Source organism: Balaenoptera borealis (genome assembly GCF_965194805.1).
Source record: "Balaenoptera borealis genome assembly, chromosome: 16".
Classification (NCBI taxonomy): domain Eukaryota; kingdom Metazoa; phylum Chordata; class Mammalia; order Artiodactyla; family Balaenopteridae; genus Balaenoptera; species Balaenoptera borealis.
The window spans coordinates 25,980,680-26,008,323 of NC_138872.1; the positions used below are offsets into that span (position 1 = coordinate 25,980,680).

The 27,644-nt window shown below is 49.9% G+C and overlaps 1 protein-coding gene and 1 pseudogene across 3 annotated transcripts; one reads left to right on the forward strand and one right to left on the reverse strand.

Moving 5' to 3' along the window:
- The first annotated feature begins 1,484 nt into the window (after positions 1-1,484).
- SNTA1 (syntrophin alpha 1) lies at positions 1,485-27,158 on the forward strand. Of its 2 annotated transcripts, none has more exons than XM_082358878.1 (8): positions 1,485-1,919; positions 5,244-5,429; positions 19,537-19,741; positions 22,917-23,124; positions 23,274-23,404; positions 25,349-25,566; positions 26,278-26,465; positions 26,550-27,158. In XM_082358878.1, the coding sequence occupies exons 1-8, from the start codon at positions 1,610-1,612 to the stop codon at positions 26,640-26,642; spliced, it is 1,539 nt and encodes a 512-aa protein (XP_082215004.1). In that variant the 5' UTR covers positions 1,485-1,609; the 3' UTR covers positions 26,643-27,158. The 2 variants fall into 2 exon arrangements, with proteins under 2 accessions (XP_082215004.1, XP_082215005.1); XM_082358879.1 differs by having other exon boundaries at positions 1,487-1,919; positions 25,370-25,566.
- On the reverse strand, positions 10,712-19,526 carry LOC309612781 (annotated as a pseudogene). The gene has a single exon. The product of its transcript is annotated as an uncharacterized misc_RNA (transcript).
- Positions 27,159-27,644: the final 486 nt, after the last annotated feature.

The following is a 27,644-nucleotide window of genomic DNA, read 5'->3' on the forward strand; positions in this document are numbered from 1 at the left end:
TTTGCTGTGGACAATTTGTATACGTACCTATTTTCTTGTGAGTTTTTTTTTTCCCCTTGATGGTATCTTATGTGGAGGATTCTACCTGAAGATGCAGGGAATCTACAGACTGATGTGGCCCTATTTATTGCCTAACACATTCCAGGTAGGAGTGGAAGATGGAGACAAGAGGCAGAGATGAGGGCTGCTTGAGATGTGCAAAGTGATGGGATTTTTCTGGTAATGATCACACCTCACTTGTGTGTTTGGCAGCTGTCTAGCAGAGTGGGTCAGTGCCCAGGCACCAGTGTCAAACAAGCTAGGTTTGAATCCCAGCTCTGCCCTACTTACAGATGTGTGACCCGGGCCGATTAGATCTTCTAAATCGAAATTTTCCCTTCTGTATAATGGGAGTGTTCGTAACGGTAGCTACTCCACGAAGCTACTGTAAAGTTGAGAAAACACATGAAAATGCTTAGATCTAAGCCTGGCCAATAGTAAGCATTCAATAAAAGTGATTATATTGATTGCATAAGATTCACAGTGTACAGTATATTTCCCCATTGATTTAATCCTGACACAGTCCCTGTGAGGTAGGGGTTATTAGGACCCCCATCTCACAGATGAGGAAATTGAGGCCTAGAGAACTGAAGTGCCGGGACCAGGGTCGATGTGGAGCTCACACCATGTCTGAGCAGGGTTCGTAAACCAGGTCTCCAGAGGCCCAGACCCAGAGCTCCACCCTCCAGCCTTCTTCCCTCACACCAGGAGTTGTGGGTTCTTCTCTGGCCAGTGTGGGACTTCAGGCTTTTCCGTATTCGACTGTGAACAGAACAGGGGCTTAATCTCTTAAACTCCCTTCCAGTTTCGAAGTGGGGACAGTGTTCACCCCTTCCCCAAGCCCTAAACAGCCAGCAACGCGTTCATCCCAGGGGGCGGAGCCTGTCAGCGTTAGACACCAGGCCCCACACTAAGCCACGCCCACAGACCAAAGCTCCAGCCCCACCGTGGGAAACCAGTTCCCTCAAATCTCCTCCGCTAGCAACCTGCCTGCGAAGTCCCTCTCAGCTCGTGTCTACCTCTTAAACTCAAGCCCTGTCCCTGGAGTCCAGCGCTCCGCCATGTGCAGCCCACCCCAACGCCCAAAGCCTCGCACCAGGATCCACGGTTCTATCTCTTTTTCTTGTGCTCCCACGTGGGCGAGCTGCGGCGCCGGCCCTCGACGGCCATGGCGGGTGCAGTCTCCTCCACAGGGTCTTAGGGTCCAGCCCCTGACACGAAGCTCCGCCCCCTAATGGCCCCGTCCACCCCACTTCACCCGCTCATTGCCTTAACTCGTGGCCCCGCCCGGACAGCCTTATGACCCCACCCCCATGTAGACCCACAGCGTATCCTTCGGCTCCTGGACCCCGCCCCAGCCCCTCTCTAGCTTGCCTGTGGCCACGCCACTAACCGTTAGCCACACCCATAGATAGCCCCGCCCCTCGAGGCTCCACCCCCAGAGGCCAGTGGTAGGGTGGCGGCTGGCCCAGCCGGGCCCCTCCTGCCCTCCGCCCTAGGTGCTGGGTTGGAGCTGGCCGGGCACTGCGGGGCAGGGCGAGCGCGGAGGCCCGGGGGCTCGGAGGCGAAGATGGCGTCAGGCAGGCGTGCCCCGCGCACCGGGCTACTGGAACTGCGCGCCGGGGAGGGCTCGGGGGCTGGAGGCGACCGGTGGCAGCGGGTGCTGCTCAGTCTAGAGGAGGACGCGCTGACCGTGAGCCCCGCCGACGGCGATCCCGGCCCGGAGCCCGGTGCCCAGCGGGAGCCGGAGCCCGCGCAGCTGAACGGCGCCGCCGAACCGGGCGCCAAGTCCCCGCCGCTGCCTGAGGCGCTGCTGCTCCAGCGGCGCCGCGTGACGGTGCGCAAGGCCGACGCCGGCGGGCTGGGTATCAGCATTAAAGGTGGGCGCGGGGCCACCGAGGGCACGGGTCGTGGTGTCTGTGGGACCGCCGAGGGCGCAGAGGTCGCGGGGGCTGGCAACGTATTGAGGACATGGAGTTGGTTGACTTCTGTCTGGGGGTAAGGGCGTCTGAGAGAACAGAGGGAACCGAGGGCACCAGGAGCACCAAGGTCGGAGAGGGCTTTGAGGTCTCAGTCAGAAGGCACAGGTGTGGAGGGCGTTGGGGACTCACCAAGGACACGTGGGTGGGGAGTTCTGTGTGGAGGCAAAGAGATCTGAGACTGGTTGCCTAGTCTAGGGTTGCATGGCCATCAAGAACAACAACAGGGACCCCAGGAGAGCAAAGGATGGAGAAAGGAGACTGAGGCCTGGGGTGCGACTAGGGCAGGGAGGGGGAAGTCTTCAAGACACAACCGAGGTGGGAGGGAGGAGTAAGGCCTGGAGTAGGAAGCATGGCTGGTGGGGAGATTGGAGACTAGCTGGAGGCTGGGTTCACAAACAGGGGGCCAGAAAGGACCTAGAAATCTGAGGACCTAGGAAGGCTGTGGACCTAGGTGAAGAGCCCTAACAGCTGGGTTTGAGTTTCCTGATCTGACCATTTCCACCTTCCACAGGATTGAGATGGGCTCTCAGCCCCCAGTACTGACAGCTTTCTTTAGGGGGCAGCCCAGACTGAAGTCCAGAATCAGCTGTGTGAACTTAGACAAGTAATTTCCCATCTCCGGACGTCAGTTTCCTCAACTATATAATGAGGGTAATGGTAGAATTGGGATGTTTCTATGAAAACAGGAGTCCAAAGTACTCACCCTGCCAACACATAGTAGGTGCCTGGAGAATTATGGCTGTTAGATGAGAGGAAGAATAGAGGTCACGAGAGACTCCCGAAGTAACTAACCTAGTGCTAAAAAACCTGCACACCCCAGCTGCTGGGTTCACCATTCCTTCCTGAAGGGGTGGGGATGGTGGTGACTTGGCTACCACTGTGTGCCAAGTGCTGTGCCCAGTACTCTAGGCTCATGATCCACTTCATCCTGGCAACAAGTACTAAAAGGTAGGAAGCATAATCCTCATTTAGTAGGTGAAGAAACTGAGACTCAGAAAAGTAAAATGATTTTCCCAGTATCACACAGTCAGTGAGCGACATAGCTGGGATTTGAACCTCAATTATCAGGCCCCTAGAGAGTGTCCAGAGGAGTCGGTTCTTCCCCATGGAAGGGCAAACTTCCATGCAGCCAACCAAAGGGATCTAAAAGGGGAAAATGGGAAAGCCAGGGAGTGGGCACCAGTTTTGCCTTCAAACTCCAGCATGGGATAGGGCAACAGATCAATCCAGAAATTGTACACTCAATGTGTTAAAACAGGAAGGAACTTAGAGTTCATACAGTGTTCCATTTTGCAGATGGACAAACTGAGTCTTGGAGAGGAGGGGGACTTTCCAAGGTCACATAAAGTTACCTCCTAGCTTCATACTTCCAGGTGGGAGTAAGGGTACTTTTAGGAGGTGTCAGGGGGAGTACCAGCTCCATTCAGTTGTTCATGTATGGAGACTGGGCTCCCGTTGCCATGTTGACCTTTCCTTTAGGGTCCAGCCCAGCCCAGGCATCCAAGAATAATCATGGATTCAAACTGAACTGAAGTCCCTAATTTCAGGCAGAAGAAGGCAGATAGATATGAATAGAAACTCCTTCCTTTCCTAGGTCTCAAGCTCTGTGTGGTGCAATGAACAAACTGTTGAGCCTGTGTGGGGGTCTGGAGAGGCATTCCAGTCCTACTTCTGCCACCAATTTGTTGGGTGACATTGGAATTATGACCTGGGCCACTTGTTCCTCATCTTTGAGGATGGAGCACTAGTGTGATACGTGAGGGCCTGACTTGCAGTCTACCATAGAGTTAAGAGTGTTGGTTCTGGAGCCAGGAGACCTAGGTTCAAATACTGGCTTTGCCACTAACCAGGTGGGTGACCTTGGGCAAGGGGCTTCTCTCCACACTTCAGTTTTCCCGGTAGGAATCTGAGCATGCCTGTGTGATTGGGGTGTTGTGGAGATGCAACGAGACAAGATTGAAAGTACTTAGCATGGTGTTATTACTGTTATTACTGTTTCTGATTTTAAAAGGACATTCAAGAATTTAGAAATAAAGCAATGTGGTAAAATGTATTAGGTTTTTTTTTTTTTTTGGCTGAATTGGGTTTTTGTTGCTGTGCGTGGGCTTTCTCTAGTTGTGAGCAGGGGCTACTCTTTGTTGCCGTGCGTGGGCTTCTCATTGCAGTGGCTTCTCTTGTTGCGGAGCACGGGCTCTAGGTGTTCAGGCTTCAGTAGTTGTGGCACGTGGGCTCAGTAGTTGTGGCTTGCAGGCTCAGTAGTTGTGATGCACGGGCTTAGTTACTCTGTGGCATGTGGGATCTTCCCAGACCAGGGCTCGAACCCATGTCCCCTGCATTGGCAGGCGGGTTCTTAACCACTGCACACCAGGGAAGTCCCAGATAGGCTTTTTTTTTTTTTTTTTAATTAATTAATTAATTAATTTATTTTTGGCTGCGTTGGGTCTTTGTTGCTGCAAGTGGGCTTTCTCTAGTTGCCTAGTTACGGCGAGCAGGGGCTACTCTTTGTTGTGGTGCACGGGCTTCTCATTGTGGTGGCTTCTCTTGTTGCAGTGCACGGGCTCTAGGCGTGCAAGCTTCGGTAGTTGTGGCTCGCGGGTTCTAGAGCGCAGGCTCAATAGTTGTGGTGCACGAGCTTAGTTGCTCCACAGCATGTGGGATCTTTCCGGACCAGGGCTCGAACCCGTGTCCCCTGCATTGGCAGGCGGATTCTTAACCACTGCGCCACCGGGGAAGTCCCCAAATAGGCTTTTGAAATCTCTAGACTTTAAGACCTTGGTTTCTAGCCTGGATCCTAGGTTGTAAAGCTTTCTGATTGCTAAAGAGATCCTTTGTGGCCATAGCAATAGCTGACTTCTATCTTTATTCTTGATTAGAGGCTATCAATGGGTTTCCCCATTATGGGAAAATCGCTTAAAATCCAAAATAAAATTAAAAAAAGAAGTTACTGAAGCACCTTGTAAGTTACTCAAACACTGGTGAACACCCAAAACATTTAACCAAAAGATCCATTACAACATTATAAATCTAGAAAATGACTTGTAAGTATTATTAGTGTCCTAAACTTCTCAGGCTCTTTTCTGAGATCCTCTTTACTCTCCACTCCCCATTTCCCAGCACTGGGTTGGACACAGTGAGAGACCTTCAGAAGTAATTTTGCCTCGATGTGACTCACAAGTGTTGGAGTGTCTGCCTCAGTTTCTTCCTCTTTCCGTGCTTGTGCAGGGGGCCGAGAGAACAAGATGCCTATTCTCATTTCCAAGATCTTCAAGGGCCTGGCAGCCGACCAGACGGAGGCCCTCTTTGTAGGGGATGCCATCCTGTCCGTGAATGGGGAAGACCTTTCCTCTGCCACCCATGATGAGGCGGTGCAAGTCCTAAAGAAGACAGGCAAAGAGGTGGTGCTTGAGGGTAAGCATTGGGGACTCCAGGGGTGTTCAATTCTTCCCTACCTTCCCCAGGCCTCAAGCATTGGGGGCTGGGAGGTGGGCAGGGTTGAAAACAGAAACAGAACTTGGGGATCTGCCTTGAGACAGCAGGGGTGGTGGCAGCAGAGCTGGCCCAGAGCCAGGCTGACCTGGCTTTCATTTCCTATCTCCCACTCCCTAGCTCTGTGGCCTTGGACGAGTCACCTCATTCCCCTGAGCCTTACTTTCCTCATCTGTAGGGCAGGGATGTAACTTCTGCCTTACTGGGTTGTGGAAATAGGACAAAAGGTCCATGGCAGGCAGGATCTGCCACCCAGTGAGTGACTCGGGAAGAGAGGGGTGGGGACTGGCGAAGGGGCGGCTGAGATTCTTTCCTGAGGAACCAGGGGAGCTCTCAACTCTGAGTTCTCCTAAAACCCTGAGACCCATCTTGCTTTGGGAGAGGACTTGGCCTTTATGTAGCAGGACATCAAATACTTCCAGCTAGACTCAGAGGGGAGTATTATTTTGTGGGGGGGGGACTTGGTGGCTCCCCTCCACTATCCCGTCGCTGTGTGGTCTTAGATGAGACCTTGGCTTTCTCTGGGCCTCAGTTTCCCATAGGTTGTTACAGTCTCTTGCTGGGGTGGTCCCACTTCTGCCTTTTGCCAGCTCTGTCAGGAGGTTTGTGCTCTGCTCAGCCCTTTCATCAAACTCCACTCTGTGGGATAGGGAGGGTAGGAGGGAGATGCAAGAGGGAGGGGATATGGGGATATATGTATACATATAGCTGATTCACTGTTATACAGCAGAAAGTAACACAACATTGTAAAGCAATTATACTCCAATAAAGACGTTATAAAAACCCCAAAACCAAAACCCAAAAAAAACTCCACTCTGTCAGTTCCGGAAGCCATGGGGGCCTGAAGAATGTGTCTTTGGCTCCTGGCCCAGAACAGGCACACGGAGGTGGCGGGGGCTGATGGAGAATGCCATGGCCAGTGAAGCTGCGGAGCTGAGCCCTAGGCCCAGATCCTGATAGGTTGCCTTTGTGTCCCCGAAGGAGTCTCCAAGAGGCCACAGAGACAAACAGGCTCTGGATCCCTGGGTGATCTTTGGCATTCTTGACCTAAATTCTCTATCGTTTTGTTTTATTTTATTTTTACATTTTATTATCTATTTAAATATACTGTGTGTCTATTTAAATGCTACTGTTGCGTTTTTAAAATATATACTGAAAGCTGACTCTGCAATATTGGTCCCTAAAAGCTTAAGTGTATCAATCATATTTTAACATCAAAATTAAATAAAAAGATCACACATTAATGATATGGATATAGGAGACTTTCCCTGCCATATGCCTCATCACTTTGATATTTATAGCCAGTAATGCAGTTTAAACTGTTGAAATTCATCAAAATGTCATATTTTGGTTGACTTGAAAAACTCTTTTAGTCTCTGCTGTTTGAAAGTTTAGTCCATGGATGGTAAAATTTCTACTGTAGACACATTTCTAATCCACGCCAAGGTCCCCTTCACCTCCTCCTCTTTAGGTAAAGAATGTCTCTATCTGGCTTCTCAGTGTGGATCATTCTGAGAGGGTAGCATCTCTGAGTGTTAGACGTTTGAAGCGCCTCCTGGTTTCGGGGCTAATACCCAAGGCTTCTACCTCATTTACTCCATTCCTTCCTCACTAAAGCCAAGAAGCATTTCCAGAGACCTGCTGTGTACCTGATTTGCGGAGCATTGGGTCAGAAGCTAAAGCAGACCTGGCCCTCCCTGAAGGAGCCCACCAGTGAGTTGGGGAGACAAAATATGAACACTATCTTCTCCACACAAGCTATTTAAAAATCAGCGTCTAAAATCCTGTCTGCTCTGTAATTAATCTGGCCTTAGGCAAGACCCTCTTCTCTGGGGCTCAGTTTTCATATCTGTTGGGGTTAAGCTAGATCAGAGATGACCAACAGCTTTCATTTTGAGTGTTAGCTTCATTGGTGGCTACTGAGAGTTCCATATTTGGAAAGATCGGGAGGTCTTATCTGGACTCAGCAGAAAGGAGCTGGAATTGATTAGCAATGTCTGCTGCACGTAGAGTAGGGAAGAGAAATACCATCCCAGGACTGAGGGTTTCCAGCACTTATGTTCTCTAAGACTTTTCATAGGGCAAGAGCTTTCCTTGGCAAACGCTGCCCCAGGCTGCTGGATGGAGCCTGGCCTGCCTCTTGCCCAGCATAGGATTTGGCACATGGTAGGCACTCTATAAATGTTAGTGACTCCCCTCCTGTCCTATAGCATTTATATAGAATTGGTATTATTTCCTCCTTAAATGTTTGGTAGCATTCTCCAGGGAAGCTACCTTTATAGAAAGGTTTTTTGTTTGTTTGTTTGTTTTGCCACACTGTGCAGCATGTGGGATCTTAGTTCCCCTACCAGGGATCGAACCCTGGACCCCTGCAGTGAAAGTGCGGAGTCCTAACCACTGGACCGCCAGGGAATTCCCGATTTTAATGTCTTTAATAAGGCAATTTAGATGATCTGTTTTTTTTCTTTTCTTGGTAATTTATGTCTTGCAAGGAATTTGTCCATTTCATCTAAGTTGTCAAATTTCTTGGCATAAAGTTGTTTATAATCTTCTGGTATTTTTCCTCCCTTTTGGATGACAGCCCTCTCCTGCTTTCTCTTTCTCTCCTCCTCCCTTTGTACTGCTCTACTCAGTGGTTTCAAGGGGACTCTCAGTCTCGTGGGGCAGATAGCTGAGCAAACCTACCAGATCACCATCCTGTCATAGGTGCTGAGATGGGGTCTGCCCAGGGATTGGAGGAGGCAGGTGGTCAGGAAAGACTTCCTGGAGGAGGGGATGCTGGCACTTTATGAACAATAAGCAGATGTGGGTATGGGGTGGAGAAAGGGCATTCCAGGAAGGGGAGCTGTGTGAGCAAAACCATGAAGGGGTGAAATGACTTGACTTACCTGGGGAGTTGCCTGGGAAGTAATTCAGCTTTATCTGAGCCTAGGTGTGAGGAAGGGAATGGAGAAAGAGAGGGCTATTCAGACTGACAGATTCTGCAGGGCCTTGAGTGCCAGACTAAAGGAATTTGGAGGGAAACAGAGCGGTTAAAGGGTTTTCAGCAGGGGCTCACATGGTCAGCTCTGGGCTTTACAGCATCAACCTGGTTTGGAGGGAGACAACAGTAGATGCAGAATGGCAACAAAGAGGCTGGGGCCATGAGCAGGAGGGAGATGGTGGTGGTTTGACCTAAGCAGGTTTGAATAAAAGGAGGAGTCTCGAGGTTGTAGCCTTCTTGTTAGTTTTTTCCCAGCTTTTTCTTAGTTGAAGTCTCTCTCTGAGCTGCTCTCCGCAGGCTTGTAGAAGGAGGTAATTCCATCCAAGGCAACAAACAGGTGGGGGCGAGCACTGGGGTCAAGACTCTTTGAATCGCACGGGTGATCTGAAAAGCCTGGAAGACATGAGGGATCTAGGATGCTGGGTTGTGACTGGTCCTTGAGATTTGGGGGAGTTTGTGGAGACTGGGCAGCTGCCCCAGTCTGGAGCCAGAGCTCCTGGAAGCCTCTCTGGGCTTAGGTTCCTCCCTAGCACCCAATCACTGGTCACATTGTTCAGAACTTCCCCACCCTCATCCCACTTCTAAGACCACCTCCAAGGGCCCATGGCCTGTCCTTTGGATGTGAACTTGGCAGGGCAGCTGGGCATCTTTCCTGAGGTATGGGGCTTGATGGGTACAGAGCTCCCTGAGAACATCCTAGAAGAAAAGATGTCACTAGCAAACTGCAGTTGCCAGCCAGAACCCTACTTCCCTGGCCTAAGTCAGGGGCACAGCTGGGTGTCAGCAGCCCCAGCCTGCCCTCTAGACCTTTTCCTCTCTGAGGGCAGGAGTTTGCACAAGTGTCTTGAGCCTATTCTCAGCTATAGCGATGTATTTGTGACCAGAGTCTGGGCCCAAGCTGACAGCCAACACGCCTCTGTCTGCTGCTTAGAGAGGCCCATTGTGTGCAAGGATCTGGAAGCAGGGCCAGCCTGGGCCCTTGGAGACCAGGCCTGGGGGAAAAGGGAGGGACAGCCAAATGCCTCCCCTCCCTCCACCCCCAGTGAGGCTGACAAGACACAGGCAACAGGGAGCCTGTGATGCATTAAAAAATAATACTAAAGGACAAAAATGAATAAAGGCAATTTTAGTACTTTGTACAAAGTAGAGAAGGTTCACCCCACACAAAGATCAGGCTTTTAAAAGATACAGGCATAGAGTAGCATGTACGTAAAAGACACAGAGAATAGTAGGAATTGCTATAATCCCCGTTTTACAGACAACGTCACCAAGATTTGTTAAGAATAAATAACTTTCTTCAAGTCATACAACTAATAAATTGGCTGATTCAGAATTCAAAACTAGGTCTGTCTGATTGCAGAGGCCACTATTGACTCTGCCTTGGATAATACCTACCTCTCACGGTTGTTTGCAACATAAAAAAATAATGCATGTAACGTGCTGGGACCAGTGTGTGCATAAGTAGGCACTCATTTATTTTATTTGCTATTTATAAGGATGAGACAATGCATTTGAGGTTTATGGCACAATTCCACACAGTAAGCGTTTGATAAATGTCAACCTTTGTCATCATCACATCGGCAGCAGCATTTTTGTTTTCTCCAGTAAACTTGAAGGTCTCTGCAGGCAGGAATCATGTGTAGTTTGCCTCAGAGCCCCAAGCCTGGCACCAAGCCCAGCACACATTAGATGCTGGTGAGTTTGGGGGGAATGATCACCTAGGGGACATCCCTGACCCTTTCTACTTTGCCTGTAACCTCAATTGCAGTTGACTTTCCTAAATGTTTAAGATGGGGCTCAAGGCTCAAGCTGGGCTTGACTGACTCCTGAGAGTTTCCACTGTGAGTCCTCAGAACTCCAGGGCCAGGCCCCCGCCATCTCATTCCCTGGGAGATGGACACTGCCAGGTGTCCTGCCTGAAATTTGGCTCAATACATCACCACTATCAAAAGTGGGATGTTATTAATGGATGCAGCTAATTTGAGGCCACTCCATGCAGCTTAGCCGAGTGATGCTGTGCCTGAGAGGCGCCTGAGGGACTCCTGTCCTGGGAACAGAGGCATGAATGGAGCCCCCGCCCAGTCCTCCCATGGCTGCAAAGACCTGTTGTTCTTATCATTGTTCTCAAGAAAACATTAATTTGACTGCACACACATACGGCTTAGGGCCATGTGATTCCCCACAGACAAAACTTGGCTTAATTCAGTCCTGGCCTGTTCCCTGGATCTTTGATTAAAATGCTTGTGGGGCTCTGGAGGCAGGTTTTGACCTCGATTAGCTATGTGAGCTTGGCTGCTGGTGGTGGTGGAGGAAATTATAATGATAATGATAAGAATGTTAATAATAGTGATTTATGTGTGCTGTTTAATGAGCACCTACAGTGTGCTGGATACTGTGCTAAGTGCCTTCCATATGCTTTCTCGTTGCATCCTCAAAACCACCCTTATGATTCAAGGTACATTATTCATCCCATTGTACAGATGAGAACACTGAAACTCAGAGAGGTGAAGCTATTTGCCTGAGGTCACACAGGGGCAGAGATGGAATTTGAGGTCAGATCTATCAGATGTCAAAACCCATATTCTTAAATATTTATACTGCACTGCAAGTCATGTCATCTCTGTGAGGCTCAGTTTATTTAATTTATTCAACTCTTAAATTGGGCAGTTTAACAATGGATCGGTCTCATTGAGTTGGTTTGATTAGGTGAAGATGTGTTAGTGAGATTTGAGCTTTCATGCTTGGTATATAGTAGGTGCTCAATAAGTGCTTCTTTCTCCCATTACTAAGATCCTAGTAGGCTTCCTGAGTTGATGAGGGCTTTATCTTTGAATCCTGGCTAAGATGGTTTGGAATGTGGTAGTGTGTAGATATACATATGGTTTTTTTTTTCAGTGTATTTTTTTTTTTTTAACAAAAGTTTATTCTTAAATGTACAATATGTTCCAAGACAACACTTCATTCTAGCTATAGGTGGCAACAGATGTTATGGCAGAGAATCCAGATGTTTAAACAGGAATGGAATTAAGGATCATCATTGCCTCAGACACAAGGAACAGCTTACTTTTTGCCAGATTTCCTTTTTTTCAGATTTATTTATTATTTATTTATTTATTTAATTTTATCTTTGGCTGCATCGGGTCTTAGTTGCGGCATGCGGTATCTTCGTTGAGGCATGTGGGATCTTTCATTGTGGCACACGGGCTTCTCTCTAGTTGTGGTGCGCAGGCTTCAGGGCACGTGGGCTCTGTAGTTTGCAGCACGTGGGCTCTCTGTGCGAGCTCAGTAGTTGTGACGCGCCGGCTTAGTTGCCCCACGGCATGTGGGATCTTAGTTCCCTGACCAGGGATTGAACCCGTGTCCCCTGCATTGTAAGGCGGATTCTTTATCACTGGCCCACCAGGGAAGTCCCTACCAGATTTCTTAATTCCACCTGTGGTCAGGGGGCTTTCCCCGGGGCCTTCGCTTTTAGCTCCTCAAGTTTCTTCTGCTCCTCCTCTGTTTCTGCTTGAATGCCTTATCTTCCTCGTCCATATCCTTGGCTTGCTTCTTGGGCTGCTTCAGGGGCTTCTTGCCACCTTTGTGGCCCAACATGGCACCTGCCGCCCCTTCCCCAGACCCTGGCGGTATATTTTTGAAAAATAGAGTTTAAAAAAATGTGAAAAGTAATATATGCTTAATTAAAAAAATACAAAACAAAACAGGAGAGTGTAAAGCAATTATCTTCGCATAGATTAATATCACCCGTGGCTAATATTTTCACACACTTCCAGAGAAAGGTTTCCATATTTGTTTTTATCATGGAACAAGTTGAGGACCTCTTTCCAACTCAGCACATGTAACTCTGTTTCATTCTCTTTATTATTATTATTTTTTTAAATAAATTTATTTATTTATTTTTGGCTGCGTTGGGTCTTCGTTACTGTGTGCGGGCTTTCTCTAGTTGCAGCTAGCGGGGGCTACTCTTCATTGTGGTACGTGGGCTTCTCATTGCGGTGGCTTCTCGTTGCGGAGCACGGGCTCTAGGTGTGTGGGCTTCAGTAGTTGCAGCACGCGGGCTCAGTAGTCGTGGCTCGTGGGCTCTAGAGTGCAGGTTCAGTAGTTGTGGTGCACAGGCTTAGTTGCTGTATGGCATATGGGATCTTCCCAGACCAGGGCTCGAACCCGTGTCCCCTGAATTGGCAGACGGATTCTTAACCACTGTGCCACCAGGGAAGTCCTCATTCTCTTAAATGGTTACATAATATCCCATTATTGGGATTCAGACATTCGTCTCACAAATATTTATTGAGCCCTTGCTCTATGCCAAGACTCGATGTAAGGCACTGGGGATATAGCCGTGAACGGGACTGAGTGGTCTGCCAGGAACTCAACTTTAAAAAAAAAAAAAAAAAAAATTTATTTATTTGGCTGTATCGGGTCTTAGTTGCAGCACGCACGATCTTTGTTGACATGCAGGATCTTTTGTTGCAGCCCACGGGCTTCTCTCTAGTTGTGAAATGGTGCGTGGGCTTAGTTTCCCCACGGCATGTGGGATCTTAGTTCCCCCAGCAGGGATCGAACCCACGTGCCCTGCATGGAAGGCGGATTCTCAACCACTGGACCACCAGGGAAGTCCCGAGCTCACTTCTTGTATTTAGCAGCCCCTATTCATGGGATTCAAGTTGCTCCTAGCCTCTTGTGCCATAGACAATGATGCCATGACCCCTCTATGCACCTGTGAACATTTATCTGAAGGGGATTCCTGCAAAGGGTATTGCAAGTTCAAAGTGTTCATGTGCCTTTAGGATCTTGATAGATGGTGCCCCCTATACTGCACAAGGGTGTGGAAGGTGAGATTTTATGCCCCAGAGTGTGGCAATCCAGGCAGCTCTGCTGCAAGGCCTGCCAGTGGCTGGGAACTATGTATAGTCCAGCCTTGCTGGACCAGCAGGACCTCAGAGATCATCCAGAGCCCGTTGGAATGCCAAGTCCTCTCCACAACATCCTGGGTGGGCAGGTGGGCAGCTTGGACTTGAATCCTCACAATGCCTTACTCAGAAAGCTGACATATGAGTGCCAATTATATAGGCAAGCAAACTGAGGCTCAGAGAGACCGTGGGACTTGCCAAGGCCTGATAGTAAGTGTCAGGGCCTGCATTGAAATTTTTGTCTGTCTGTCTGTCTGTCACGACATCCTGTGCTCATCCCCTTATACTGTCATACTAAGAATAGCAGCAGAAATAATAACCACACTGCTATTTATTGAAGACCTAGTCTATGCCAGGCAGGACAAAGTGCTTTACAAGTATTGAATCTCAGTATGTTAGGAGATAGATATATTTTACTCCCATTACAAAGATGAAGAAATAGAGGCTCACAGAAGTCAAGTCACTTGTCCAAGGTCACAGAGCAAGGAAGTTAAACCCAAGCCTGCCTCACTCTAGAGCCCAATTCAATGTTGTCTCCATCCTGAGAAGCCCCAGGCTTGTCAATATTCATTTATTTAACACATTTCTTATTCACTGATTACCTGGTATATGTCAGGTACTATTCTTGATGCTGGGGATACCCTAATAAGCAAGGAAACATGTCCCTGCCTTCATGGAACTGACATTTTGGTTAGAGGAGAGAGGCTGTAGACTAGTAAGCAAATGGATAGATCATGTAATTTCAGGCAGGGGCAAGTAAATGAGCACCCACTGAACAGACAAGGAACAGCTTGAGCTTAGGGGACAGGCTTCAGCCAAGTGTCAAAGCCAAGACATTCAGTCATAAACATTTTTTGAGCACTGGGATAAGTACTGGGGATACTGTGTTGAGCCAGAACAGATGTATCCCCTTCTCTCTGCAACACATATGTTCCCTCCCAATTGTCCTGGGCCAGGCAAATGGTCCTGCCTTGCCTCTGTTCCTTGCATTTCTAGTGGAATCTATTCCTGGCTCCTTGGGGTCAGGGCTGGCTTCTCTCCTTGGCAGAGCTGGCAGCTGGGGCCTCTGGAAGGGGCAGGGTGTCCTGTGTCTGTTTCAGCTTCCCTGAGGAGGAAGGGCCCACGTATCTGCTTTACCAGGCTCCTGGGCCAGAGGTTTGGCTGGGGAGGGTGTGGACACCAGTTGGATCTATCCTTGGGGTCTCAAGAATGCTGGCCACAGGGTCATGGTCCTGCCCTCAGCTCTCTAGGCCACTGCCTTTGGGCAGCCCCGCCCTGCCTGGTTGGGTGACTCAGGCAGAAATCAGAGCAGGGAGGAGGCCTCAGAGCTGGGCTATTTATGGCCACACTCTGGGGGCCCCAGCACCCCACCCCCACTCTGGGACAGGCTGATTGGTTGGTGAAATGCAAGCCCTGTTTCAGACACCAGCTGGTGTGCTGTCCATCTATAGCATGTTCCTGTGGGAGAGGAGAAGGCGGACCCACTTCTGGAATGGCCTGGGTGAGCAGGGCCTCTAGTAGTTTCTCTGGCTTCAAAGCTGACAAACGTTCATTTGCTGAGCACGTAGCATTGGAGATCCCTGCTGGATTCTGGGGGGTACAGAGACGAGTCAGTCAAGGTCCCTGCCCTCACAGTGCTCCCAGCCTGGAGGAGAACACGGACTCCCACATGGACACATAGGGAAGTGGGATCTAGGGGACTGCGGAGGTGATGGGCGTGGAGGTTCCAGAGCGGGTATCTGGGAAGGTTTCCTAGAAGGGCGATGTCTGAGCTGAGCCAGGACCTCCTGGGCTGAGGCACCTTCTCCCTCCTGCTGAACGAACCTGTCCTGCCCTGGCGTTCATTTCTCCATTCACAGAGCACTAACTCTGGGTGCGAATCAAGCCCCGTTTCTGTCCTCTAGGAGCTCCCAGTTTGGTGCGAGAGACAGCCCCAACACACAAAATCACAGCAGAGTTCTAAGTGTGGGCAGAACCTGTGTCATATGTTTTATATCATCTTATTTAATTCTAACGTCTCTCTGAGGTAGACATCATTATGCAGGTTGAGGGCCAGAGAGGTGAATTACCTCGTCCATGGTCACATAGCTAGGCAGAGCTGGAATTCAAATCCTAGAGTGCCTGTCTCCAAACCATGTACTAAGGGCATTCTGTGCAGGGAGAACTGCATTTTTAAAGGCATTTGGAAGCCCCTACAGCTTCTGAGAGCTCTGAGGAGGTCAGTATAATTGGATTAGAGGGCGAGATTGGGGATGTGGCAGGAGGTAGAGCCAGCAAGGTAGGCAGGGCTCAGGTCCTGGAGAGCCGTGCAGTTGGGTGAGGAGTGCAGGGAGCCAGAGCATGGCTTGGAGCAGGGGAGGGACGTAGTTAATTATAGTAGGGAGATATATCAGTTGCAGCCTGAGTCGGAGTGGGGGGGAATGGGTGGGTGCTGTATTAGTTAGGATGCTTTTGTCTGCAAGTAACAGGAACGCAATTCAAAGAGGTTTAAACATTGAAGAAAATATGTGTCTTCCAGAATACGTAAAGTCAGCATGGCTCCAGGGTAGATTAATTTAAGGACTCACCATCCTCAGTGTGTGGACCCCAATCCTGGGGTCAAAGTGACTACCATCGCTTTAGGACCAACTCCCCCCTCCCAGCAACTTCTGAAGGCTAGAGAGGAAGGGAAGGGAGTATATTTTCCCTCACAGCTCATTGGACAGAATTGTATCATCTGCCCCTTTCTAAGCTAATCACAAGCAAGAGGGATGGAATGATCATGATTCGCTTTGACCAGTCAAGATTTTCCCCCTGGGCTGGGGAGAAGCCCAGCCTTTTGGGCTCTGGGTTCTGTTAGCAAGGAGAAAAAAAGTAGGGGAATGGTTTGGCTGTCAGGTAGGCTGTGATGTGTCCCACCTCTATCGCCCCTTGAGACATAATCCTGGGGTAAGTCATTGCTGTAATGGTGAGGATGAGTCATTTTTCGTCTTAGTTCCCAATCTTCAGACCTAAGCTTAGTTGTTTCTAAACAATCTGCTCTTGTTTTCAATATAACTTCTCTTCCAACCCCAATAGGGCTTGTAACTCCCTCTCACTTTCACCCCTGTTTGCCTTGGATCCTATCTGAACCTCAGGGGCAGTCTCCTGCAACAGAAATAGCTTCTTATGTGGTTCTTCCAGGGAGCTGGACCAAGAACTGCTTCCCCACCCCTTCCTGGTCTGTCCGCTCACAGACAGAGCATACTGACTGGGCCTTGACTGCAGACATCAGATGTCTAGCAAGCCAGATGGCCATGGGGGTAGAGGTGGCTGAGAGGAGAGGAAGAGAGGCTGCCCAAGGGCTAGCAGGCATAGGTACTATTCAGTAGGGCAGCAGAGGGGCCAGCCTGGCTGGGAGAAGAGAGACCAGTGCTTGGGCAAGACTTTTAACCACCTTGATGTACACACTGTCCTTCTAGCAGCTCATTTTAGAGATGAGGAGACTGCTGCTCATCAGAATTGGGAACAGTCCAGATGCTGGGACAGATGTGGCAGACACTACTGGTTGTCTGCCTTCCAACCATTTCCCCTTCTTCCATGCTACCAGAGCCTGATTTAATTGGGTGGGAATATGCTCAGCCCTAGAGGCTGAATTGTGATTGGTCTAAATAAATCATGACTATTCACTCTTACTAATGATTTGCTAGAAGTTGGCATGCAGCCCAGTCAGGCCAATGAGATATAAGGCTTCATGGAAATATTTACCTCTCTGATAAGAGGGAGATGTGAGGAGACAGCCCTTTTTCTCCCTGCCTCCTCCCTTCTTGCTTTGGGTTTTGTCATGTAAGGAATGATTAGCTTGAGCCTGTTGCAGCCATCCTGTGGTCATGAGGGGAAGGCCAGAGAATGGCAGAGATCCAATGGCAGAGATGCCTATCCAGGATCCAATGTCACTGAGCCACTGAACCAATCCTGAAATTGCCTTCCTCTAGACTTCTTGTTACATGAAATCATAAATATCTTTATTGCTTAAGGCACTGTTATCATATATTCTATTATTTGCAGCCAAACTCAACTAATTGATAGAGTAAGAATGCCAAAATGTTTTATTATCAGTTAGCTTTAATTGATTGGTAATGGCTGCCATAGAACACTATGATTGATTTGTGATGGCTTCCTTGAGCAAGGGATAAACAAGTGGTAGCTCAAGTGTCACATGTTTACCATCCCAGTCCTACCTAGGGCCAGTCCAACACCTGGCACATATTAGATGCTCAAGAAAACTGACTTGTCTCTGAAACTCTTCTCCCACCAAGCCTTCTCAGATCAACCCTGTCATTACGTTGCCTTTCACTTCTAGCTGCCCTTTGTTACTGACATCTTCCTTTTGTCAAAAGGCATGGAATCCAGGCCCCAATCAAGACTCTTTTGGTTGCAAATATCATAACTCCTGTTGGGATGGCAGTCCGACTTTCTAAATGAGGAGTATCAGAAGCCAGAACGTTAGCAGATGCCTGGCAGGGCTTTCCCCTGTCTCTCAACATGCATCTCCACTGATTTTCTCTCCCTACAAATCAGCTCTCTCCTCTTCTCTGTCCTCACTGCAGAAGGTGGTTGTCCCTGTAGCTTTCAAGTGTGTTCAAGACATTAGTGTAGGATCTCTCAACAGTCTCAATTTGGGTAGCCTAGTGTGGGTAAGGGGTTGACCCCTGGTCCAGCTAGCATAGCCAGGAGAGCAGGATCACATATCAGAACATGACTTTATGGGTCAGTTGGGCAGAGGAACTGAATAAAAAGTTCAGTTCCTCTGAATTTTGTACCAGCCACATTTCAAGTACTCAATAGCTACATGCGGCTAGTGGCTACTGTGCTGGGCAGTGTATATAGAGAACATTTTCATAATCATAGAAATCATTGTCTCTGTTGGACAATGCTATTCTAGAAGGAGTCCACTGTACTCACTCAGCGATGACTGGTCAGAGCTAAGAGGGCCTCTAGACATCTATATTGGTTAGGATACAAGTTGTGCTGCTGTAACCAGATCCCCATAAAATACTATGGCTTAAATATAATAGAAGCTCCTTGCTTTCTTAGGTAACAGTTCAAGTCTGACGTGGCAGTCCAAAGTCTCAGCATCCATTTATTTCTGTTTGTTAGTCAGCCTTTTAGAGTGTGGCTCATGTTCTCCTGGTCAAGATGATGCCCCACCAGTCTGTGTTCTAGCCAGCTCAACCTGTCAAGGGAAAAGACAGGGAAAGGAAGGGCGTGCCCCTTTCTTTTTTCTTTTAAATAAATTTATTTATTTATTTTTGGCTGCATTGGGTCTTCACTGCTTCGCACGGGCTTTCTCTAGTTGTGGAGAGCAGGGGCTACTCTTCGTTGGGGTGCGTGGGCTTCTCATTGCGGTGGCTTCTCTTGTTGCAGAGCACGGGCTCTAGGTGCGTGGGCTTCAGTAGTTGCAGCACGTGGGCTCAGTAGTTGTGGCACACGGACTTAGTTGCTCTGTGGCATGTGGGATCTTCCCAGACCAGGGCATGCCCCTTTCTTTAATGGGCAGAACTTGGTAGCTGCACACATCTCTTCTGCTCTCATCCTATTGGCCAGACTTGGTCACATGGGCACTTATAGCTGCAAGGGAACCTAGAAAATGAAGTCTTAAGCTGGAAGTTTATCACTATCTTGGAGGAAAATTAGCAGCCTCCACCACAGGACTGTCTCATGCAGCCCCTCCTTTTTGCAGATGAGAAGACTGAAGAGATAGAGGCAAACAATGGGACAGTGGCAGAGCAGTCACATCTTCTGACTCCCGGTGCTCTCTCACTGCCTTGCTGCAGCTGTTGCCCATTCCCTTTAAGCAGCCATCCTAAAGCTCTAAACACTTAAACTTATGTGGTTAGAACTTAGTTATGTGGCCACACCTAGCTGCAAAGGAGGCTGGGAAATGCAGTCTTTCTTCCAAGTGGCCATGTGTCTATAAACCAAGGGAAAAGTGAGAGAATGGATGTTGGCATGCATCCAGAATTTTCTACCATGCTGCCCTGTCTGAGACTTTAGCCTAGAGGAGGATAGTGATAGTGGACATAAATTAAACTTTTAATGAATTAGTGACAATTGTGATGTGTGCTACGTGGGAGCCCATGTCACAGTGGTAACTGCTGACCTCTCCCCTAACCAGTCAAGTACATGAAAGAGGTCTCACCATATTTCAAGAACTCTGCCAGTGGGACCTCGGTTGGCTGGGACTCGCCTCCTGCCTCACCCCTTCAGCGGCAGCCTTCCTCCCCTGGCCTCCCACCCGGGGACCTCCGTGATGCCAAACACATGTCCTTGAAGATGGCATATGTCTCGAGGAGGTGCACCCCCACTGACCCAGAGACCAGGTAAGCCTGATGTAGGGTGCAACTCAGACAGACATGCCCTTGTGTTAGGTAGTGGGGCCAAAGGAAAGATTCCCTTGTGTTGCAAAGTGACAAGCATGATGCACAGACATAGTAGGTGCTTAAGAAATGTTTGTCGAATGGATGCAAGGGTGAAGTTATGGGGATGATGGTGTTCTTTGCTTCTCTCTTCTTCCTCTGGGCAGTTCACATCTGAGGAGGAACTTGGTCTGCGAAGGAGCCCTGGATTCCAGTCTTGGTTCTCCTTGAACTAGTCCCTTTTCTTCACTAACCTTTAGATTCCCCTTTGTGAAACAAGGATATCGGACTCAGTGATCCCCTCAAGTCTCTTCCAACTCTGCTGAGGTTCTGAGATATCTGGTAACGTTTGTGTCAGGGCCGTGGAAGGTTACCATCCCTCACATCTGCGCAGCCTTTAACACCGATGATAAGATTGATACCAGTCAACATTACTGAGTGTTTATCACGCACAACTTAATTTAACTCTCACAGCAACCCTACAGGCAAAGTCCTATTATTTCACCACCATTTTGTAGATGAGGACAGAGAGAGGAAGTAACCTGCCCAAGATCACACAACCTGGAAGGGATGGAGCTTGCCTCATTCTAGGTAGCCCTCCCTGCTTCAGAAGCTTCAGGTGCTTGAGTGATGATGGTGGTGAATGCAGTCTATGTTGATTAAATGCGGTGTGCAGTATTGGGGTGGTGTGTGTGTGGCTTGGGCATAAAAGGCTTGTGCTGTGGGTCCTAGTTACAGCTGAGGTTCAATGCCAGGCCAATGCCCAGCGTTGCCCTGAAGGGCTGATTAATGTTCAGCATCCATATCTCCTGGCCCTAGTTGGTGCCCCAGCCCCAGCCTGCCCCCATGAGGCAAGAACTAGTGATTCACAGGTCACTTACAGGTGCTCCACTAAAGGGGCCTTCTGTGTTGGGTGAAGGTGAGGTGGTATCAGTCCTTCCTGAGACTCATAGAACTTTAGGTTAATTGTGGATCCCAGCCTGATCCCAGACATCACCTGAAGCATGTGTGTATGTGTATTTCTACGTGTGTGTACATGTAGATGGCATTTAAATGCAAGTGTTTGTGTGTATATGTGAGCATTTGCACGGGCAGGGGTGTAGATTTGTGCATATGTGTTTGTGTGTTTGTGTTAATATTTGTATGTGTATACGCATGTATGTACATGTGCCTGATTTGTGCACATATGTGTAACTTGAATATAACTGGGTTTCCATATCAGCACAATATCCCAGTCAAAGGAACACAATCTGGTAACCAAAATGTAATGAAAAATATTTCAAACTTTTACTTAGCGTTAGGATTACATTGGGCTGCAAGTATCAGAAACCCCAGCACGAAATGGCTTAATAAATGAGGAGTTAATTTTTCCACATGTTTAAAAAGAAGTCTAGCAGTCAGCTGTGTAGGCTGCTGTTGCTGCTCAAGAATGCCCTCAAGGCATCAGGCTTCCAGCTTCCTTTTTTTATTTTTATTTAAAAAAATTTTTTTTTCGGCCGCACCACATGGCTTGCGGGATTCTAATTCCCCGACGAGGGATTGAACCCGGGCCCTCGTCAGTGACAGTGCGGAGTCCTAACCACTGGACTGCCAGGGAATTCCCCTTCTGCCATCTTCATTGCGGATTTTCTTCTTCCTGGAAGCAGGATGGTGGCTGCATCTCCAAGCATGTGTCCATATTCCAGACAGGAAGAAGGCAAGAGACAAAGGAACTTTTCTCCTGGTATTTTGTTCTATTGCTGCATAACAAGCCATCCAAAAATTTAGTGGCTTAGAAGATAACAGTTTATTATTTTTCACAATTCTGTAATCTGGGCTGGATCAGCCGGCCAGTTCTGTTCTATGTGGCATTTCTGGGCATGGAAGTCCAAGATGGCTGTTTCACCCACGTGCCAGCTGGGGTGGTTGGAACAGCTAGAGGCTGGCTAAGCATTCCTCTTTCAGTATGACCTTTCTATATGGCTAGCTTGTTCTCCTCAGGGTGGGTGGCCTCGGGCTAGTTGGATTTCATGATGGCTTGGGAATTCCGGAACGGCACTTCTGCCACATTTTATTTGTCAAACCAAGTCACAAGGCCAAGTAGAGGAGAAAGAAGCTTCACCTCTTGATGAGAGAGGTGCACCGTGTGTATAGGGAGGGATGAATTTGGTGGAGGCCACCTTTGGAAACTAACTACCACAGCTGGAAACGCTTTACCTTTCATTTAGGAAGGGACACCCTCCCCAGAGCCTTCTCTCTCTCATCGGTCAGAACTGGGTCGATGGCCAGGGCTAGCTGCAAGAGAGCTCTGTAGTGGAGGAAGGCAGAGGCGGAGGGCATTGGAACGGATGTGTGTGAGCCGTTCTCCAGTTTCTGCCCCACTTCACTGTTTACGGAAAAGCCAAAGGGCAGTGAATCTTTAATGCCCCACAGAACATTTGAAAGTCCTCTCCCTGTCACTAACTCCTCTTGTACTTCCCTGAAACCTTTCCCACACTTACCTCTGTGGCTTTTTATCTCCCCGCCCTTTTCCCTTCTCCATTCCCCAGCTCTTTTTTTTTTTTTTTTGCCACACCGCGGATCTTAGTTCCCCAACCAGGGATCGAACTCGTGCCCCCTGCATTAGAAGCGTGGAGTCCTAAGCATCAGACTGCTAAGGAAGTTCCCCCGCCCCCCACCTCTTTTTATGTAGACCATCTCAGGCTACTAAGCCTCTTCAGTTGCTGTGTCCACACCCCTACCCCGTCAGTGCGTTACTTTGGTTCTGCACCACAAAGGAGAACCTGGGAGATGGCCCAGCAAGACAGTCCTTCTCCTTAGAAACCAGGAAGGACAGGGCAAAATCATGAATCCTTGCACAGTGATAATTTTGGCCCCCGTCACACATGTTTGGGTGTGTGTGTATTTGTGTGTATATGCCTATATGTGTGTGTGTGAGATAGTCTCTTATCCTATCCTTAGATAAGATAGATAAGCCCCATGAGGCTCCAACAACTGTGGCTGGAGCCCTGCAGTGAGTGTCGCTCCTGATTCTGTCATGGGCATCCCCTGTGGTTTCTTCTGGCTTTGTGGTAGATGGGGTTTCTTGGGCCAGATTTCAGGGTTGGGTACCTGCAGCCCAGTGGACGGGCCCTCCCCTCCACCTCATTTGTGCCTGCAGGTATCTGGAGATCTGTTCAGCAGATGGCCGGGACACCCTCTTCCTGAGGGCTAAGGATGAGGCTAGCGCCAGGTCGTGGGCAGCTGCCATCCAAGCCCAGGTCAACGCTCTGATGCCCTGGGTCAAGGACGAGCTGCAGGCGCTGCTGTCAGCCACCAGCACAGTCGGGAGCCAGGACATCAAGCAGATCGGCTGGCTGACTGAGCAGGTGCCTGCAGGGCCCGGGACCTGTCCTCCCCCCTCTTCCCTTGTCCTGGAGCTGACCCAAATCCCATTGCCCCTCACTGCCTCACCCCGCCCTGGCCCTCTGACCTCTCCCCTCTCCGTCCCTCCTCACTGCTGCCTTGCCCCCTGCAGCTGCCCAGTGGGGGCACAGCACCCACCTTGGCCCTGCTGACTGAAAAGGAGCTGCTCCTCTACTGCTGTCTCCCCCAGACCCGTGAGGCCCTGAGCCGGCCGGCCCGTACTGCCCCGCTCATCACCACCAGGTATCTGCGGACAGGCAGGACTGTGTGTCCCACCCGGAGTTTGGGGGGTGATGCTTTAGATGGACCTCAGAAGCTGGGGACTCCAGCCCCATCCTGCCCTGAGTTATTCCCCACGTGGCCTGAAGCGAGTCTCTGCCCTGTCTGGGCCCTGGTTTCCTCATCTGTAAAATGGGGGCTTGGAACAGAAGGATATGAGGTCCCACCAGTCACTCATTCATTGATGCCTACTCTGCCCAACCTTGTGCTGTGTGGTTCAGGAGACAGAGAGTCCCCAGAGGCTCTGCCCTCGGGGAGTCCCCAGCCTGGCAGGGGAGACTGACCCAGAAACAGCCTTTACGACGCAGAGTTGTAGGAACCACTTAACTCTACCTGGCCTGGTGGGGGAAGTCTTTGGGAAGAAGGTGACATTTGAGCTGGACTTTGACAGATGAGTAGAAGTTTGCTATTTAAGAAAGGCTGGAAAAGCATCTCACACAGAGGGAACAACATAGTCAAAGGTACAGAGGCATGAAGGGCTCTCACACGTTCATGGAGCTGTGAGTGTGCTATAACCAGTGTGTAGACTCTCTGCAGGAAATGGAGAGAAATGAGGCAGGGAGTTGGCAGGGCCTGATCTCGTGGAGCCTCTATTGGCTGGTTAGGGAATGTTAGCCTTATCTTAAGAGCTGGGGCAGAGTTGAAGAGTTTTAGCCTGGGAGTGAGGTGGCTCTGGGTTGTGTTTTAAAAGAATCCATGTTGCTGCCACCTGGAAAATACGCTGGAGGCGGGGGATGGGAGCAGTCATGCAGGAGAGCTGGTGGAGGTGGGTGGAGGCAGCAGATGGAGAAGAAAGGCTGCATTTGCATTGGAAAACACATGGGTGGTAAAATTAACCAGGCTTAGTACTCACCAGATGGGGAGGGTGAGGGAGGTGTCCGGATGACGGGAGGTTCGGAGCTCGTGTCTGGGGGAGCAGTGGGACTGGGGGTGGGAGTGCAAAGGGGGGAGGTCAGAGCAAGACGCTGAGTTGAGTCCAAAGTGTGTGAGGGACAGGTAGGGAGCTTGGGTAGGAAACTTGGAGACTTGTGGGTCTGTAGTTTAGGGCTGCAAAGTAGGGGACTGGGTATCAGAAGCAGCTCCAAGGGGGAATGAAGCTACAAGAGAAAGTATGTGGAGTGAGGAGCAAAGAGGGCTAAGGGACAGAACTCTGGGGTCTGCTGCCCAGAGAGGGGCATTGAACTGCCCAAGGTTACGCAGCAAGTGAGAATCAAGCTGCGGGGTCTGGGCCCTTGTTGTCCATGTCTCCTCACTCTGGGCTGGGCTCTGGCATACGTGTCAGGAGCCTGCTGCCTACTAGGGATAAGCAGGTCATGAATTGCCTGCCTAATTAAGTGATTCATTAATTCAGGTCACAAATGTTTACTGAGCACCTACTATATGTCAGGCATTGTTTTAGTTGCTGGGAATATAGTGGCGAACAATTAGACAAAAATTTGTACCCTAGATGATATTCTGGAGAAAAAGACAAAAGCCAACCGAAACAGTGAAAAGTAATTATAACTTCTGGTACCATAAAGAAAAGTAAGGCTAGTGAGTGATAGGGAGGGGTGCCGTTTTAGACAGAGAGGTCAGGGAAGGCTTCTCAGAGGAGATGGCACTTGAGCAAAGGTGTGAAGGAAGTGAGGGAGAGAGCAATGCAGGTAATCAGGGAAGAGTGTGCTCGGCAGAGGGAACAGCAGAGGTGCTGAGGCAGGAGTGTGCTTGGCGTGTCTGAAGACACCAGAACGGTTGGAGCCGAGGGGGCAAGGGGAAGGGTGGCAGGAGATGGTCTCCTGTGAGTCAATCAGTGGCTGTCTGGAAGTCCTGTCTCCACATTAGGTGGTAAAGGAGTCGCAGGGTCCCTTCCCAGGTAACCACCCCTGTGGCCCAGAACTACCTCCCTGCTGCCTGAGGCCTCATGCTTAGCCCTCTGCCCCCTGCCCCCAGGCTGGTGCACTCAGGCCCCTCCAAGGGCTCCTTGTCCTACGATGCAGAGCTCTCTTTTGCCCTGCGCACGGGTACGCGCCACGGTGTGGACACTCACCTGTTCAGCGTGGAGTCACCGCAGGAGCTGGCTGCCTGGACCCGCCAGCTGGTGGATGGCTGTCACCGGGCTGCTGAGGGTGTGCAGGAGGTGTCGACAGGTGGGCTGGGTGGATCTGGGAGTGCCTTTCTGGTAACGAGCCTCTTATCCCCAGGGGCATTCAAGTTTCCTTCTTTAGGGTGCTTCAGGAGGGGGAGAGAGAGTGGGATTTGGGGTCTCTGAGGGCCCTCTGTTTTGGATGTGCAGGTGCCCTGGTAGGTAGTGAGACTCTTTTCCCGGGGGTTTTCTTGTGCCAGCTTTGTGACTCTGCTGGTGAGGATATGAGAGATGGCACTTGGAGTAGGGTTGCCAGAAAAAATACAGGACACTCACTTAGATTTGAATTTCAGGTAAAACAACAAATATTTTTTTGGTCTAAGTATGTCCAAATGATCCATCGCTTATCTGAAATTCACATTTAACTGGGCAAGTCTACAGGCCTCTAGGGTCTCCAAAGGCCATGCTTGGTGGGTCTGCTGATGCCTTTATAGGGAGTGGGCCTCCTGTCCAAAGCAGAGTTGAAGCTCCCCCTTTCTACCTTTGCTGCTGGCAGTGGGGCTGGCAGTGGGGTATAGGTTTTCTGCCTGCTCATCCTTCTGTATTTCAGAGTGTGGGTGACTCTGTACAGGGTGGGTGTACAAATGGCATTGACAGTGAGCCTCCCATCTCCAGTGGCATTCAAGTTCCGCTTTTGGAGCTGCCAGTGGGGATTGGAGGTAGGGCTTGCGGTCTCTGAGGTGTCGCTGTGCCCGTGCCCACACCCTCCCCACAGCCTGCACATGGAACGGCCGTCCCTGCAGCCTCTCTGTGCATATTGACAAAGGCTTCACACTGTGGGCGGCTGAGCCAGGTGCGGCCCAAGTTGTGCTGCTCCGACAACCCTTTGAGAAGCTGCAGATGTCCTCGGACGATGGTGCCAGTCTCCTTTTCCTGGACTTCGGGGGCACTGAAGGAGAGATTGTGAGTGGAGGGGCTGGGGGGTGATGCTGTCCTGGGGCCCAGGCTGGATGGGGCTCCTGACCCTTCTCTCCGTCCACCCTGCAGCAGCTGGACCTGCATTCATGCCCCAAAACAATGGTCTTCATCATCCACTCCTTCCTCTCGGCCAAAGTCACCCGTCTGGGGCTCTTAGCCTAGAGGTCGTCAGATGCATTAGCCCTGAAGAGGGGGTGTCCACCACATGGCTTGACCTGGCCCTCCGCTGATTGCCTGCTTACCACTGGGCTGAGGGAAGGGAGAGGAAAGGAACAAGGAGGCAGAGACCCAGCCCCTGAGAGAGGCTGGGACCCAGACTCAGGACACAGTGGATCCTGCCGGTGACGTGGTAGCCTCCCTGCTGCTCACCCCACCCACACCAGTGCCTTTTGTGGAGAGATATTTTGTGTACGCAGAAGCCATTCCGAGCCCGGGACCTGCCCCTCTGGGGATCTTGACCCTAGCTGACAACTGCCAGGCCTCCTAGGGGCCCCTAAACTGTCCCCAGAGGCCCCACCTGAAGCTGGAGTTCCCTGGGGTCTGTGTCAAGAGAAAGAGGGGGAGCCTTTCTGTTCATTTCTCCCATCAGCTCTACCACCTTGAGGCATCTGGTTTTTCTCTTCATCCTCTCTCTCTCATCCTTAGTCTCGGATAAATAAACAGCCTGTGAGTACATAGGCAGCCTGGCCCAGTGTCTGTGGTTTGTACCTTGGCCTGTGGGTGCTGTAGTGGCCCCTGTAGTCCCAAGATGGAGCAGACCCAGGACTGGAGCCCCTTTCCCTAGAGAAGAGCAGACCTTTAACCACAGGGCCAAAAAAAGAGTCTATTGGTTATCTACTATTGCATAACAAATTACCCCCGAATTTCACAGCTTAAAACAGTGAACATTTATTCTTTCAAGTTCTGTGGATTAGGAATTTGAGAGGGGCTAAGCTGGGTTGTTCTTGTCTCAGGGTCTTTCATGAGGTTATAGTTAAGGTGTCTGCTGCACTCATCTGAAGGCTTGACTGGGGCTAGAGGATCTGTTTCCAATATTTCTCACTTATGGATGTTGGCAGGAAGCCCTAGTTCCTCACCACATGGGCCTAATTATAGGGCTGCTTGAGTGTGCTCATGACAAGGCGGTTGGCTTCCCCCAGAGTGAGTGACACAGAAGAGAGAACC

Coding starts and splice junctions, on each gene's coding strand:
- SNTA1 (XM_082358878.1), top strand. CDS start 1,610: ATGGCGTCAGGCAGGCGTGCCCCGCGCACCGGGCTACTGGAACTGCGC. Junction 19,742..22,916: donor CCCACTGACCCAGAGACCAG/GTAAGCCTGATG, acceptor TTGTGCCTGCAG/GTATCTGGAGATCTGTTCAG. Junction 25,567..26,277: donor TGTGCAGGAGGTGTCGACAG/GTGGGCTGGGTG, acceptor CCCTCCCCACAG/CCTGCACATGGAACGGCCGT.